The 17,303-nt window shown below is 50.4% G+C and overlaps 1 protein-coding gene across 14 annotated transcripts in view; it reads left to right on the top strand.

Annotated features, from left to right (window-relative positions):
• Shank2 (SH3 and multiple ankyrin repeat domains 2) overlaps positions 1-17,303 on the top strand; it is a 443,362-nt gene that overhangs the window by 306,133 nt on the left and 119,926 nt on the right. For 11 of the 14 annotated variants that reach the window (XM_087605433.1, XM_087605682.1, XM_087605374.1 and 8 more), the window contains 2 exon segments: positions 4,390-4,472; positions 5,974-6,098. In XM_087605433.1, the coding sequence (XP_087461559.1) occupies positions 4,390-4,472; positions 5,974-6,098 (208 nt within the window). 14 annotated transcript variants of the gene reach the window in all.

Consider the following 17,303-nt stretch of genomic DNA (forward strand, 5'->3'; position numbering starts at 1 on the left):
TCTGCCCACATGGCCATAATGAACACATGATCACTGATATGAACTGTGGGCAGTGTTCTCTGACCTGTACTGTGCATGACCTACACAGCTGTACTTAGCAGACCTGTATCCCCCCACACACACCTGCTTCAGGTAGATATTGTCATAGGAGGGTCCATTTGAGGTGTGCTGGAGCTCTTTTTCCCTGTGCAGAAAATACATCTGAGGAGTGTGTGCTAGCTCGTAATTGTGTGCAGTCAATGAACACTGGGAGGTTGTTTTTTTTTTTTAGAACAGGGAATTGGGGTTTTTACTCCCAGGATACCCACACTGAGTGCTTTATACATATAGTCAGTGATGGGTAAGGGAATAGGGCTCCAGAAGAAACCTGAATGGGGTCACCCAGGAGCAGTGTATGGAGTATGGGAGCTTCAGATGTGTCCCACTGAAATGTAGACAGTGGCCTTTGGGTCAAATCTGAGGGTACATCTACTGGGGATCCAGGCAGGGACTATGAGGGCCATAGGCAGTTTTACCTCTACTTATGGTGAAGTGCCAGGGCAGCCAATGAAGCTGAATTATCCTCACCCAGGGTCAGGTTACAGGAGGAAGAGGCTGCTGAGAGAGAATCCAGGAGAGGCCTCTCCTCAGTCAGCTGCAGCATCTCCCACAGCTCCTGATGCCGTGACTCGCACCCCTACCTCAGGTTCTGCCAGCCTCTAGACATTCAAGGTGATCTGTAACAACTCACAGTCTCTCAGGAGATCAAGCCCTTTGAGGAGAAGGGGGCATTTGCTTCTGGGTAAAGCACAAGAGAGTGCACGGAAGCTTGAGGGCGGTGTTCCCTGTGCTGGGTTTGTCCACAGTGGTATGTCTTGTCAGTGGATACTCTCTTTCCATGCCTAAGCCTTTAGCCACTCTTTTCAGTCTGGTGAATGTCTTAATTTAGGGTTTGGGCCCAAGGCCTCTTGGTGGTTAAGGGTGGTGGGCACACGGGGGAGCTTGAATCCTGAAAAACATCACGAAGAAGAGAAACTGGAAGCCATGTTCCAGGAATGGGAGACTGGGGGAGGAGGTTCATGTGCACACACAGGGCTGTCACAGCAGAAAGCTCTTAGGAAGGTCTTGGGAGATCAGGATCTGGGAGAAGGCTCTGGCCTGGGGCGGTAGAAGAGCTGAGTAATACAGTTGGTGCCTCTAAGCTCTTCACTGAAAATCATCCCGTGTGTTAGAGCTGACTGCCCACCAGGGGCTGCCCTGAGAGTACGGAGTCCTTCTGTTCCCCTGCTCCGCTCCCCACCCCATGATTGTGCCTATGGTTGTGATTCTTAGTCTAGAGAGCAAGACCTGAGGCTTAAGAGGTCAGGGTGACCTTGGGCTCAGCATCACACTTCTCTTTGAACTGTGCTCAGTGACACTCTGCCCACTATGAGCAGTCAGAAGGAGACAGCCAGTGTCCAGTCAGCACAGCTAGCCCTGAGGAGGTTCCTCTGACTGGTATGAGGAAGTGTCTGGATTCAGGCAGGTTCTGCTGGCTGATGGAATACATTCCAGAAATCCTTCAGAGCTTCTTCCCTGAGACGAGGCCAAAGGGGGTGCTTTTGCTCACCTGTGTCCAGGGGATGTTGCAAACATTATGTCTAAGACCCTCATGTTGGGGCACTAGCCCTTAGCCACTAAAGCACAGAGAGAGAGAAGGGGGGCTGGGATGAGCACCCAGGCCTCAGGGAGACCCCCTGTGGCTAAGAAGGGGCATAAAGAAGCCACTGAAGGAGCATTGGGGCCAAGACAGTTGGCTTTCCTTGTGAAAGTCGGAGAAGAAAGGAAAAAGGTGTCCAGAAAGGGACCTGAGTCTATATTCCAGATACTGAGGATGGGCACAAAAGTATAAAGATTGAAGGGTCTGCCCTAAGTTTATTTCCCCTGGTGTCTTGTGAAGTCCGAATCCACCACAAGTCCCTCCCTACTTTAGTTCTCCTTCCAACCATTACTGTGATTGCAGGTCCTGGCTGCCAGCCAGGGCCTCTCCAGTTACTGACCACACTTGAAAGGGGTTCCCTGGGGCCTTGTCACCAAACCACACTATCATAGGTATAATGGCATCCAACCACAGCAGCCCCAAGTGACTGTGGGCTGTCCTCACAACCTGTCGATATGGGGCACAATGGACCAAAGGGTCTGTCACTTTCTACAGGCCAGCCCAGTGACTCACCCATAGGCTCTCATCAACCCTGTGGGACCTGCTGGAGCAGGGGGCTTTGAGAACAGAGTAAAAAGGATCTCACACATCTGTGCCCAGGATCCAGGAGGCTGGCAGAATACGTCAGCAAACAGAGCAAGGTTTTAGGTGAGCTTCTCAGCCACCTTCTCAGAGTTCTGTGACTAGTCATCCTACTAAAGCACTGTGCTTGCAGTTGGTGTCACTGCCCAGCCTGTGTTGCCTCCCCCATAGCCAATTCCTGGAACACAGAGCATCCCTGGCGCATTATTAGCATGACCCGTGGTGGGTAACTGTTGGGTGACTTCTGTGACCTCAACACCATCAGTCTCGCTTGCCCAGTGGGAACCTTGAAAAGTCACCTCTCTGACCTCGCCTGCCACTAGGTGTGTCCAACCAGCAGATCACTGGCCACATGCACCCCAAGGTAGCTTTGGGGCCAATCCAAAATTTTATACCTACTCAAACATTGTAAGATTGTTTGGCCATATTTTTTTTTTACTTGTAATTTCATTGCGTGAACTTTTTAACTGGTCATGTCAACATAATGTCACAGTGACAAAAGGTTGGCCAGGCCTGCTAGACTGGTCAGAAGAGGCTGTCCTGCTCCTCCAGCTCTGGGGTGCCCTGTCCTAGTTGACTGCTATCTGCAGGCCAGACTCTGCCTAGGTCCTGTGCCTCCTGCAGACCCCAAGCCCTAGGGGACTGACTGATTGGGACTCTGGGACTTAAAGACCTGCTGACTGGGACTCTGGGACTTAAAGACTGACTGACTGGGACTCTGGGACTTAAAGACCTGCTCTTAGAGTCACTGCTCTTCACTTCCACCCCGCATTCTGTGTGTCTGGGGCTCGGCTACTACTGTTGTGATTTCTGTCCACCATATCCTGTGTCCTCCTGCTGGGACTCTAGAGAAGAAAGCCCTCTCCCTTCTTTCCCAGCCCTCAACCCCCAGACTTCCTGCCTTCTGACTTACTTCCGGGGGCGGGGGCAAGGGCTGCATCTGGGATGCAGACAGCTCTGTCTCCTGCCCCAGAGCAGCCACCAAAAAAGGCTGGCAAGGGCCAGAGTTGGCGGCTCTCAAGTCATTAGGCAGCATCTTCTTGTCCTGTGTCCCCTGCGCGCACCTCTAGGTGGACAGTCAGAGTTCTGTTAGTGTTGGTGACAGGCAGCTTTGGCCGGGGAACAGCTAAGTTGGGGCTTTTTAGTCTGTTTCCTTTAAAAATGGAAATGCCATACAAAGAGGTGAGCCCTGTGGACCTTGGTCTTGCTTGCAGTGGAGACGCTGCTGCCCTTGCTCTCCTCAGCAAGGCATCTTCCTCAGGAGGGGGCCGCTGTCCTCCTTGGCTCTGGTGGGACTGAAACAGCCTGAGCCCCTCACTCCCTCACCCCTCAGCATTGGCCTCCGTGGCCGGGAGAGACACAGAGCCGGCGGCTCCCCCTCCCGCCGGCCACCAGCCCAGCCTGCGGCTCCTCTGCTCTGCGCGGGATGACGCCCAGGCAGCCGCGCCGGTCGCACTGTGGGCTCATCAGATGACTGTGGGGGCTCCTGCTGCACACCACATTCCCTAGGACGGGGGAGAGGGAGGGAGGGGGCGCTGGCTGCAAAGCACAGGTCTCTGCATCCCCAGTGCCTGCTGCTGGCTCGTGCACAGAACAAACGGAGAGAACCTGATCTCCTCTTTAAGCCCCTTCAAGAAATAGCAAAGCAGCTGCCTTGGTTATTCCTCCGGCTGATTTCTTCTGCTTCCCTGGAAGATGCGTCTGGCCGAGACAGGCCTGGGGACCTCCTTCAACACGCTGCTGCCTCTGCCGCCGCCACCACCACCCGGGCCACTTACTTTCTTTGCTCTGGGCGGTGGCATCCTGGCCAGCCCTCGGGTCCCTTGAGCCGGGACCCCTGCTCCCCCAGCGGCCTGGGCAGTCCCTCCAGCATCCATGACTCCTTCCCCTGGCTGGCTCCCGCGCCCGCCGCCCCCCTCCACATCCCACTGTGCCCCGCTCGCCCATCCTGCTACCCCCCCACCCCCAGCTCCTCCTGCACCGAGCTGCTGCCCAGGCTCCTCCATGCTGCCTGGATCTGAGCTGGGTGATTAATTGGCTGTGATGATGAGCGTCCCCGGCGGTGGAGCAGCCACCGTGATGATGACCGGTTACAATAATGGTCGCTATCCCCGGAATTCTCTCTACAGTGACTGCATTATTGAGGACAAGACGGTGGTCCTGCAGAAGAAAGACAACGAGGGCTTTGGATTTGTGCTCCGAGGGGCAAAAGGTAAGTGTTCTGGGATCCCTTCCCATGGGGTGTGTGTGTGTGTGTGTGTGTGTGTGTGTGTGTGTGTGTGTGTTTCACACAGGCTTGTATAAAGAACCTTCCTCAGCTTGGATATAAGCATGAAACAAGCATTTTCCTGGGGGCACTTGGTTGCTAGACAACGATGCTCTTTAACATTCTGCCTTCCTCAGAAAACATCTAGGCTTCCTGCAGGCATGTTTTTAATTTTCCATCTACAGTACTGCTCCAAATGAGCTGCTCTCCCTCCCTCCCTCCCCCCACCTCTTTCTCCCAATCCTGGGGAGACCCTGCAGCTTGGCCTTCAGTTTAGTCACAGTGTGCTGACTCTCAAAGCTCCTGGTCTCTGATACCCAGAACGGCCCAGCCCAAGTTTGAGACACCCGGAAACCGACCTGTGCTGGGGATGGGTTTCAGTTCCAAGGGTGGCAGGTGTCTGCCAACTCACCTCTAAGGTGACTTTGCAAAGGCAAGGAGAAAAAAAGGTCCCCTCTACCATGCACTAAGCTGGTAGCACCACACACCCTGTGGCCTGGGAGTGGGAGGCTCTGGGACACAGCTCAAAGCAGAGCAGTGCCCCATGCCTGCCCCTAGTGTAGAGCTTCCCTTCCCAACTACAGCAAAATGGCATCAGCTTGCTCTAGAAGAGGCATCTGCCTGAGGCAGGTGGAGGTCAGCCATGTGGCAATTGTACCTGTGCAGGAGGCTGGCTAGCTTGCCCAGCTGCCACAGGCTCTGGCCGCCCACGGCAATCCATCCAAAAAGAGAAGAGCAGAGTCTTCTCCACCCCCAGGGTGCAGGTCCATGCCTGTGTGATGTGTCTTCCCCTCCCCCAACCTGGGCATCACACCTTCCCACCCGTCCACCCCCGGCCTCTCAGGAGGACTAAGAAAGTCCTTCAGCAGCCCCATGGGCCCCAGAAGCCCAGCCTTGCCTGCTGAGAGGCATGCTGGTCATGTGATGGCCATAGAAAGCCAGGTCCCCCCTGGAGAGAGTTCAGAGCAGATTCCAAATCAGCAGCCACCCACTGGGTCAACACTGCTCTCTGTCCCTGTTCCAAGTTGAATCCCCTGGGTTGCAAGTCTGTATAGCTGCGAAATTGGCAGGAGGTTTCAGTATGGTCTTTCCCTAGCTCTGTGTGGTAGGGGGAAGGAACTTTTCCATTTTTAGAACTGAAAATGTTTAGTCATTGATACTTTTAAAGAAAATGACAGACTTGTAGACATGTTCCGGTAGACCACTTTATTCCATGGTTTCGGCAGAGGCATGAGGGGGTGCTGGCATGCACCTGGCTTTGGGGCTTACATTAGGGCTGATGTGCATGTGAGTAAGGAGTCCCTCGTTGGGGCAAGCTAGCCAGGACCATTGCCTCCCAATTGGGAATGCAGTGACCCTCTTCCTCCCAGGGTCCCATGGGCAATTAGGGTGACCAACTTGGAAAACATCCCCCCGACTCAAACATAGTATTTCTTTGTCTTTCTAGCTGATACCCCCATTGAGGAATTCACACCCACGCCGGCATTTCCAGCCCTGCAGTACCTGGAGTCCGTGGATGAAGGAGGGGTGGCATGGCAAGCCGGACTAAGGACCGGGGACTTCTTGATTGAGGTAGGACACAGGTGTTTGTACCACGCTGCTTGGGGAGAGCGCCGACTCTCACAAGAAAGAAGACTGTGGTTTTGAGCACAACCATCTGGATGGTGGATGACTTAGGCCTCATGGCTTGTATTCTCTTAAGCGTCCCCTACCCTCTGAGGATGGGTCTCCTCTGTCCCTCATGTTTAGAGTGTTTTCGTAGTTCTTTGGGAGGAGAAAGCATACATGGAACTTGGCCACTGGTCTTCAAGAGGAAGATGGAGACATTGTCATGGCGCTGGAGCCACGTGCTGATCTGTGGATGGCTTAGCTCTGACTCTATAAATAGGAGGGGAGTCCTTGCCCACTCCTGTATCCTAAGGGGCAAGTCAACAAGTGTTTGTGTGGTATTGGCTAGCATGAGGTGTGTTGTGGGTGGCTAAGAGTTGTTTGGCCTGTTCAATGCATGGTTGATGGTCTTTAAGGGCCACAGAGCATGGGGCAGGGGTCTGGGAGGGGAGGGGTTGGAATAGGCCCAGAGAGGAGACTGTGATGTCCAGAAGCTTTAAAAGTTAATTTTCATTCAAACCCCAAAGAAAGTAATGCTTGATCATTTGAGGAGTCTTCTTGTGTGCAAATGTTGGTGTCTGTGAACGTCACCTGCGGTCGTATGTTGGTGCCAGTGAGGTAGTCGCACCGTGGTGCTTCAGGGCATCCTGCCTCTTTGCGGGTTTAGGTGTTACTTTGGATCTCACTCTGCAAGACAACTTGTTACTCTTCGGAAGCAGTGTGAATGAACGAGCATGCACAGGTTGGAAAGACGGCCTTTTTAATGATCTGACAGACCTAAAAGGGCCTGGTCGGGAGTTTATTGTTTCCCACTGTTCTCTCAGCGTCTTGCCTCAAGTTTGTCAGAAATCACACACAGGTGGAGATAATAAACAGGTGTATCTCGCCAGCCAATTAGGCGACCTCAGCACACACCCATTCAATAAAGGAGGACACCTTCGCCTGTCCTGTAAGATGCATATGAAACCTTTGCTCTGTGCTATACGTCAGCTGCCTGTGATAGTTTCCGTCTGTCCGTCATAGTTTTGTATCTCTCTGGAGTTTGTTCACGCTAGTGAGGGTGACAAAAATAGAGGGAGAAGAGATCACAACTGTTAGAGAGAGAGAGTGGCAGGTAAAAAGGAGTCACGTGTGGCTCTCATGCCATTGCTGAAAGACGCTTTAAACTACTCTTGACTGCCCAGAGCCTGGTCTGAGTAAGGCACAAGCTACTTCAGGTTTCTGTGGGTCAGAGCAGTTGGAATCTCTTCCAGAATGGAGAGGCTGGAGCCGGCTGCACCTCCTTGAGTTCATGGGGTTTGTAACCTCCTGGAACTGCAGACTGGGTTGAATCATCTTCTGTAGGATGCGGTTGTGACGCAAACCCTCTTCCTGTGTATGAGAGACACTAGAGACAGAGGGGGCGTGGCCTGGGGCTGGGACTCTGAGTGGTGTGTGGGTGGCCTTGTGATGGCAGAGAAGGGGGCTCCAGGAGGTTGAGATGGGTTTCAATAATAAATGAGGGCTGCAGAGGGCTGCACACCCCCTGACGTTCAGCTCATCTGAGTGTTTCCATGATAAACTAGTCAATAAAAGAACCCTGGGCCTCTGAGGTGGAAGTGCCTTGGGGCGGCTTTTTTTCCTGGGGATGTCCTGCGTACCACCCCACACTTTTCTGTCCTTGTAGCCCTTTCTTTGGCTTTTTAAAAAAAAAAACCTTGGCTATCCTAAGCCGCCTTTGGGGAACAGCCTTTTTGTTCCAGTGGCCTCTGATTTCCAGGATTCTGGGCTAGTCTGGCTTGGCCCCCAAGGCCTGTTAGGGCAGTGTTGTTCTGTGCTTTTGTGCATGGCCTGTGGAAGGACTTAGCACATCAGAGCCATAGTCCCAAAAGCTGATTGTCACATTCGTACACTGATGACCGGGGCTGTAGGGTGCAGACCCCTGACTCCCCCTCTTCTACTTCCTAGGCTGCCCGAGGTGGAACTCAGAACTTCTCTATGCTAGTGCTTGGATTTAAGTCCGTACCTCCCTCTGAGTTGTTTCCTTAGCTGCCAGCTTTTGCCTTTTGCCATCAGGATATTAAAATCATTTATAAGCCCTTACACAGGCATGCGCTTCCCAGGGGACACCCGCTCTGTATTTTCAGTGAACGATTTCCCATCTTAGAGCGATTGTTTTTAAAAAGCTTTATGTGTTCCCTTATGAATCTGTGTGGGGTGAAGCTGTCCCCTACAGCACTCCATGACGCATGCGTACCTATGGGCGATGCTACCTCAAGTGCCAGCGTGTGGTCCTCATCCCCGGGCCCCTTGGCAACCCTTTTCTCTGCTGCCTGAAAGAAAACCTCCAAAGTATGTCAGACTTCATAGTTGCTCTCTAAAACTCCATGCTGTGGTTTGAACCTCAGGACCGAGGGGCCACTTTAGAAGTTGGGCGTTGACTTTTAACATCTCAAGTGTCTGCAAAGTTCCATCCCTCTTTCTTTCACTCGGTCAGATTGCCCTGACATTGTCATCTTGCCTGGTGCTGGAGCCCGTAATGAGGAGCTTCCTGTTGTACAGGATTTTCTCTAGTCTACCATCTAGAATTTCTTTCTCTCCTGATAAAGTGTTAGGGAGTGCTTTTTCTGTTGTTTTGTTCTTCCCTTGGTGACTACTACACTCCCAAAACAGTCCTAAGATTTGAGTAAAGCCCTGTCCACCTTTTAAGCCTTTTAATACTTACTTTGTCTTTGTGTGTGCAAGTACGCACATGTATGTGTATGTGTGCGTACATGTGTGCCTGTGCATGTGCATGTGTATGTGGACACCAAGTAGGGTCCAGTAATCAAACTCAGGTTCTGAGGTTTGGTGATAGTTGCTCTTATCTATTCAGCCTTCTTGCCAGCCCCTTTGATAAACTATCTTGAAGTCAGGGATGACAAAAACAAAAAGCCCCATGGGTCAGCATGAGAATTCAGCTCTGAGTGAGGGGGTATGTGTGTGCACCCCATGTTTGAGGGTATTTGACTAGTCACTCTGATGTCCACACGCTCATCCATCACTGGTCAGAGCAGTGTGGCTACACGTCCCCAGTGTACCAAGGTTGGAACATACTCTTGTTCCATGTAGAAAGTGGCCCCATGCTGATGGAGAATCCATTCAGCTCCTCTGAGACTTGAGAGCAGCTTTCCATGCTCACACTACACAGTAAAGGCTTTGTCCATGGTTGTTAGACTAAATCGCTTAGGGAATCGTGACAAGGGGAAACATCTGGGCGTGCTTAGTATAGGCAGTGGGTTGGTTTTGTTTCTGCTTTAAAGCATTTTCTGTCCATGATGGTAGAGTTGTAGAAACAGAACCCTGTGCTCGAACACTGGTGACTGTGTCTCTGTGTTTTCCTCATCAAGAGACTTGACAACTGGCCCAGTAACAATGGCTAGGAAGGCCATCAGAGGACATGGAGTGACTAAGAAAGTGCTCTCTCTGTGCAGCTTGGGTGAGAGGTTGGGGATTCCAATAGCCACAGAAGTCGTAGAAAGATGTACATGGCTGGCACAGGAAAAGGAGAGGAGAGCTGCCATTGTGGTGTTCTATAGGCTCGTAGGCTCATGCTCTGAGACTTGGCTGGCACTGCTGTCACCAAAAATGCCTGTTAACAATGCAAGACCTGGTCCCAGACCCTGCCTGATAGGTTACAAGTGGGAATTTAGGCACAGTGCTTTGACAGAACTGAGGCAAGAGACTAGGGAGATGAGTCTCTCAGGAGAGTGCCGCACAAACTTGTGGGCCTGAGTTCAGATCCCCAACACCTATTTTTTACAAAATGGGGTGCAGAGGCATGCATCTAATTGCAGTACTGGGGAGTTGAAGACAAGAGGATCCCAGGGCTCAGTGGCCAGAACTGGAATATCCCATGCCTTATTAGTAGCCCTTAAATCAACTCACTAGAAAACACACAGTAAGCAAAACAGCATCTGGTGTATGCACCACTGAAGGCTCATGTCCGACTGTCATTAATGTGAACCAGTCAGTCAGCCAGTTAGTCAGTCAGTCAGTCAGTCAGTCAGTCATTTCTCTCTCTGATTTTCACAGAACTTTAAAAATGATCTCTAAAGTCATTATTTTGTTTTAGAAGAGGAAACTGAGGCACAGAGAACTTCGGTGACTTCCCACTTGGTCACACACTTGATTGTTAGACCTCGGCTCTGCCCAGACTGCCTAACTGGATGCTCTCCACTTCCTACAGCTCAGACCCACAGCCTTCCCCCAACCTGTGCATGACACAGGAATTGAGGCAAAGGGCGTGTGTTTCTTTTTTTCTTTTCAAATTAGCAACCATTGTTCAGAACCACCATACCTGTTGCTGGTGACGACATATTTGCGCTGTTAGAGCAAAACACAAAACACAGAGTGCCAGGAATTCTGGGGAGGTCAACAGGACAGCATGTTACAGGAAACAGAGCCGAGTGGGTAATTTCACATCTAAGATTCTATCCTCAGGGAAGTGCGTCGAAAGCAAGCAGCATTCACAGCACACAAATAAAATAATAAGAGAATGAGAAGGAGGGATAGCCAACATCTGCTATGGCTCCATAAGGGAGCCTTTCACAAAGCCCTACAAGGACTCCTCCATGCCCGTGAGGTATAATGCAGTTCTATTTAGTGAGTAAGGCAGAATCAAAATTATCTACATCTACAGGCAGGGAGGAAAGCCTTGCCCCACCCCCACCCGGGGGGGATGGAAGAGCCCCCTCCACTTGCTTCAGACCTTACTGTTTCTCAGCTTTTCTACAGTGCTTGTGTGTGTGTGTGTGTGTGTGTGTGTGTGTGTGTGTGTTTTCATTAATTTTACAAATAGAACATTCCTTCGAAGGTTACAGAGCACTGTGGAATGGTGTCCTGGCCTCCTGGGCCAAGGTGGCGTGCATCCAGAAAAGGGTTTTCTGGTGTTCGTAATTGTCCCGGGCCTTCCCTCACCCGCCAGCCCGTGCTGGGCTGTAAAAAAATTCCTATGGTTTCTGTGATTGTTGTCTTAGCCCTGAAGTGGCCGATCTCATTTTTTGTGTTAATTTCCCTAAATAGGTTTTTCTTTGCAATTAAAGCAGGCGGCAATATCCTTCATCCTCGAACAGCCACGCTGCAGATCGCTAATTACCTTTTCCTCATATTAAACACTTGCACCAGCGATGCCTGGAACCGTTTTTTATAATCTCGGTTTATATTAAAGTGAGGACGCTAAGAGGGATGTCCTGGGGTTCTCCTCGGAGACGGAGTATGTCATAAAAGCTTTCTTAGGTGAGTTCTTAAAGATGGACTTGTCTCACACACATCTGCATACACCATTGCTTCCAACCCAGCTGAGCTGGCATGGTAGCTACTGCTCCCTCCAAGACTGCATCCCCCAGCCTTACACCTCAGCAAGGCTTGTGGGAAAGGCAGACAAGGCCAGTCAGTCCTACTATTCTATTGAAAGCATTATTCATAAACATATGAGGAGAGTCACTGCCTCACTGGTAACGTGTGGTACTGAGAATTAAGTCACCTGAGATAAACTGTGTGTTACCATGGGCTCTCTGAAGAAGATTGGTGGTCAGAAGTTCTGAGCACAAAGCTAGCATTTGTCAGTATCTGTTGGTGAGTGTCTTGTCTCTCTGCCTCATTAACATGCTTCACTCAGAACAGAAGACTGGAGAACATTTGTCAAACAAATAATAAGTTATGATGATGGTGAGTAATTTTGCGTTGACAGTGATCCCTTCAGACGTGTACCATTATACACTGACAAACACAAGCCAGACTAGATGCCGCCATTCAATACAAGACCCTGTTAAAGCCTCCCCTGAGCCCCTGGCAGGCAAACTTGGCTTATACTTCTGCTCCCTGAGTACCCACCATCCTGCACAGTCCTGCCCTGGCACGGGCCTAGTTTTCACATACTCTTGGAGTTTCTGTTTGCCGTGCATATGCTAACATCTAGGGACAAATCCAAGGGTTGAGCAAAAAGCCTTTTTGTGGCTTCCTCAGTGCCAGATTCCCTCTGGTCTAGACAGCAGTTGCACCTCTCAGTTAATCTCTCTCTCTCTCTCTCTCTCTCTCTCTCTCTCTCTCCCTCCCTCCCTCCCTCCCTCCCTCCCTCCCTCTCTCTCTCTCTCTCTCTCTCTCTCTCTCTCTCTCTCTCTCTCTTATCTTTTGGGATATCACCAGAGACTATCACATGCCCATTGGTTCTAGCCTCTGACTCCTCCTAAATCTTTATATCTTATTCAAATAATGCCCGTGGGTATTCAGTTCAGTATGACGAGCCGGGCACCAGCAGACATTACCAGGGCTGGGGCTGAATTCCTAGCCTGGTGTCGTGTTTATACTTGGATTGCCAGCTTTGGTTCCCATCAAAGATGAGCAGTGGCTGTCTCAGTCCCCCTCTTGAGTGTGGAGTGTATCTGTTCCCATAGACCTGTAACTCCTGGCCAAGCCATTGTGGTCTGCTTGCAGAGGATCACAGCACTAGAACTCTTTGCCATTCTAGGACCACAACCATGAGAGTGGTCCTACCATCCCCAGAGCTGTTGACGTTGGGTTCTTTACTCTTGAGGGTTTAAAGTGGCTGTTTCTATTAGGAGAGACCATGGTCATCCGGGAAGCCAGATTCTGTTTCTCCAAACATCTCTGGACTCAGAAAACTGATAGCCTCACCTTCCATATTGACCCAAAACAGGTGTTTTCTGGTTCAAAAGTAGCAAAGAGATTCTGCCGAAAAGGTGTATGCAGGCTGCTCTGAAAGCTTGGCTCTTTCATTGTGGGGTTCTAATTTGAAGCATCAGTGATTTCAATTTCAAGCTAAAAAAAGATCCCGAATCACTTCAGGGGACCATGGCTGCTGTGCTCAGACTCTGTGGGATTGGCAGATGGCAGTGCAGTGGGTTGGAGAGAGAGAGAGAGGAACCATGGTCAAGGGCACAGGTTGTTCAGCTAACCCAGGTCTGAGTCCAGGCTCTGCCTCCTCTTAGCTGTGTGAACCTGGGCACATCACTCACTTCAAGTCTCTCAGTTTCTTATCTGTAAATAAAGACACACGTGGAACTGACAGCACAGCTCCGGACACCATGGATGCTCAACAGATGTTGGGGGGAAATGACATCTGAAAACCCAATTCATTGATTCATTTCTGCAGCTGATGAGTGGGTCCCCGGGAGGCACTTGGCCGGAGGAAAAACAAGAATTAGCCACAGCTTCTTGGGAGCTCACAGTCTAGAGGGGAAACCAAAAAAAAGTATGTACCAAGGGAAAAGACAACAGTATTGACACAGGCTTCGGTGGATAAGAAAGGTCTCCACAGTTGGTGTGGAGGAGGGAAGAGCTTAGAGGGTCAGTAACATTCAGGGTGAATGTGGGCAGTAGACAGACATAATGGTGCTGACAATGGCCGAGGCTGGTGCATTAAGGCCTTGGATGGTCGTTTGAGCAGGTGCAGCTGTGTGTGGCTTGTCAGTGTGCAAGGGAGACAGAAGGAGGTTTAGGCAGATGGTAACAAACCAAGGCTTCCAAGAGGAAGCACTGTCCGTGGTCCCGAGAAACCGCTCTGTGGGGTTTCCTCTGTCCGTGGTGCTGAAATTGGTTCTATAGTTCAGAAATTCCCAACTCTCCTTTCCTGTATCTTCCATCGTATCCCCTCCCCTCCCTGTGTCCTTGGCCTGTCTAATCTTGGAAGATCATTACTTTGAGACAAGACTCATCTGCTTGGTAGAGAATTCTCTTTCATGAGGGTGTATAGAGGATCTGGTGTGGCAGAGCATCTGTGGTATCCTGTGCTGCTTTGTCCCCCGCCTTCGCCTTGTTGCTAAGGTCTCAGGTCACGTGCCAAACTCCCAAACAGGCCTTTCCAGGGCCATCTGGCTGCCCCTGACTCTTATGCTCAAGCTGCATGCTTCTGTCACTGTCAGAATCATCTCCGGTGTTGAATGGTTGACTTACCATCCATTTCCCCTGTACAGTGTCTCTCCCGATGGGTCATACACACTGTCAACACAGCACCTGTCACATAGCAGAGGTCTTAAAGTGTGAATCTGGTGATGGCCATCCCTGGGAATCTTGCATTACCATCTTTCAGACAATAAAACTGAGTCTCAGAAAATTGCCTGCCTGGGACCTCATGGGAGGTTTGAGTCTTGGCAGCCTGTAAAGCATGTCTCTTTTTGTGTGTCTGGTCAGTGCCCTGGCTAAGTCCTGAGTCATGTGGTTGTATCTTATCTCCATCCATCTCTACCTAATGTAGCTTTACCCTGCACAGACTGTAAAGATGAGGTCCTAAAGAGGCAGATAAATATCTCCAGATTGGAAGTTTGGGTTACAGGGTCCTCTGATGGACCCATTGGTTAACCTTGGAAGGAGAACACAGAGACCTTTCTGCCTTCCAGCCACCCTACCAAACTTCCTGTCTCTCAGAGTGCCTGGCAGGAATCTTGTTAGCATTGATTTGTTTCTGTCTAAGGTGCCCTTTTGTGCTAGGGAGTTTTATGATCCAAGTGGTTAGGCTGGTAAATGAACTGAAGGAAGGGTGTGGGCCAAATGCCCCGTAGGACTCTAATTGATAGGGCTCGTCGGCCCTGGAAGTTAGTGTGTGTGCACATCAATGCTTGCAGAGCCGAGATGAGAAGGAAGAAGAGACAGAGGAGTGGAAGCCACTGTATCAGGCTGTGGGAGTCTGAGAATGGCCTCTGCAATTTAGTCCCACAGGGTCAACCACTCATTAGCAAATTCACTACTTCCTCCCAACTAGAATGCCCTGGGTTGGGCAAGATGAGAAAGGGAGGGGGCATAGGAACCTCCATCAGTATGATCAAGGCACCTAGGGCTAGTGTTTTGTACAAAAAAGAGTTATTACTAGTATGGGTGGTTGTTTTTGTTTGTCCATGTAAAGATCAGAAACTGCCTAGCCAGGCCAGGCACATACATCCCCCAAGGGAGAGTCTCCCTTATGTGACCTGTCATGGGGTGTGGTCTCTTTCATAAGTCATGAGCATCACAAGGGCAGAGGCTGACTCGTTCTGACTGCCCTGTGCTCAGTCCTAGGCAGTAGTCCTAGGGGATAGGATCAAAGCCAAAGGGAAAGGTAATTGGTCCTTGGGTTGACCAGAAGTCCATGCTCAGGTAGCCAGAACTAAGCTAACTAGGACTAAGTCCTGACTATGCAGGACTAACTAGGCCTGGCCATGGCAGTGCTGGGCAGACCAGTGCCTGCTGGATGCCTGGCTCCCAACACAGTAACTTGGGTTTTGGGTTTTCCTAGACATACATCCCCAACCTCATTCTGACTATTTCTGATATGGTCCTCACCATTGCTAACCCTCACCAGAATGCAACCCCCAATTCCCAAAGACACTGGAACATTGTGGAGTTAGCATAGGAGATAGCAGCCTCAGGTCACAGAGCTTCACAGTGGCAAGACTGGAGTTTGAACTGACCTGGTCCCCTTATCAGGCTCTACCCATTGCATACCCCAGTCTCTCTGCCCGTGTGGTTCAGCAGCTGAGATGTTAGTCCTGGTTACCGTTGTGATTCCCTGTCTCCTGAGGGACTGTTACCAGTTTCTCACCTGGTCCTACCATCTGTGCTGTGTCCACAGCTCCAGGGAGAAATGTCCTGTCCTAGAAGCTGCCCCTTGCCTTGGCCTACAGGGCCCCAAGGTTTCAGCCTCAGAAGAGGTAGCTTTTCACTCTGCCCTTCAACTACCTTGACTTGGTCCCTTGACTTTTTGCTGGTCCAATAATACAACTCTGCCTCTGGTTTTTTCCCCCCGTGTTCCTTCTCTCCTGCTGGGATACTCCTTTCTTTTTCTTACCCTTGTTCCCCTAAATTTCTCCTGCCCTCCTTCCTTAAATTGCATGAACTTCCCCCAGCCTCTTACCTCTTTGTCTCATCTCTGCTCTGTAACACATTGCATTCGCATGGCACATAGACTTAATGGTGGGTTATCTCTCACCAGAACCCGAGCCCATCAGAAGCTGATGGCTTCAGTCAGACAATGTCAGCCATGCAGGTCACACAGCAGACAGCCATGATCAGGACCTCAGGAGGCTCTCGGATCCTTTCCCGACAAAGAGATAGTTGTTTCTTCCCAGACTCACATGCCCCGAGAGTACCAAGAACCCCAGAGATCAACAAGCAGCAGTCCAGCCCTGTCTGGCAGTGTCTAGCTCTCCACACCACACCCATCACAACCTTGGAGTTTTCAGAGGATGTGTGTGCTGATCTCAAAAGTATTAGAGATTTTGTTAAAATTCCACCCCCACTCTGACTGGTAATCATCTTTCATTAACTCTTCTTCATCCTGACTTGAGTAAGTCGTGATCCACACACACAAGAAAGGAACCCATAGAGACAGGCAGGTGAAGGAGCTGTCTGGTAGCAATGCATGCTGTCAGTGGTATACAGACATCCTCATTTTGATGTAGCTTTTTCCTTGGGCTAAAACATACACTCCAGAGCTGGAGATCTCTCATTGCCCTTGCAGAGAACCTAGGCTCAGTTGTCAACACCTGATACCCCAAGTGGCTCACAACTGCCTCTCACACCAGCTCCAGAGGACCTAATGCTTCAGGCACCTGTCCTCACACACGCACAGAGCTCCGCCCATATGAACATGTAAATAGTTTTTTAATTGGAAAATGCATGCTGTGAACGTTATTTTATGCATTGTAAAAGTATACAACCCGGGGTTGGGGATTTAGCTCAGTGGTAGAGCGCTTGCCTAGGAAGCGCAAGGCCCTGGGTTCGGTCCCCAGCTCCGAAAAAAAGAACCAAAAAAAAAAGAGTATACAACCCAATGGCTTTTAATCTTTAAATCTTATTTGTTTATTTGTATTTATACACGGGGATGGGGCTTCTGTATCCCATCATACACGTGGAAGTCAGAAGGCAACTTTTGGGAGTTGCTTCTCTCTTCCCACCATATGGGTTTCGGGATTCAAACTCGAACCATTAGTCTTGGTAGCAAGTCCCTGTACCCAGTGGACCATCTTCCCAGCCCTCGGTGGCTTTCTTATTCACATACTACACTGCTATCACAACTTCAGACTGCAGCTCTGGGACATTATTATCGACCCAAAGGTGAATCCTGTTGCTATTGGTCATCACCCCTCACCTTCATGTCAGCCTTCAAAGTGACCACTTCCTGTTTCCTGCTTCTGGAGGCAGGGGGTGCCTACTCGA

This window comes from Rattus norvegicus, chromosome 1 (assembly GCF_021556685.1).
Source record: "Rattus norvegicus strain SHRSP/BbbUtx chromosome 1, alternate assembly SHRSP_T2T, whole genome shotgun sequence".
Taxonomy (NCBI): Eukaryota; Metazoa; Chordata; class Mammalia; order Rodentia; family Muridae; genus Rattus; species Rattus norvegicus.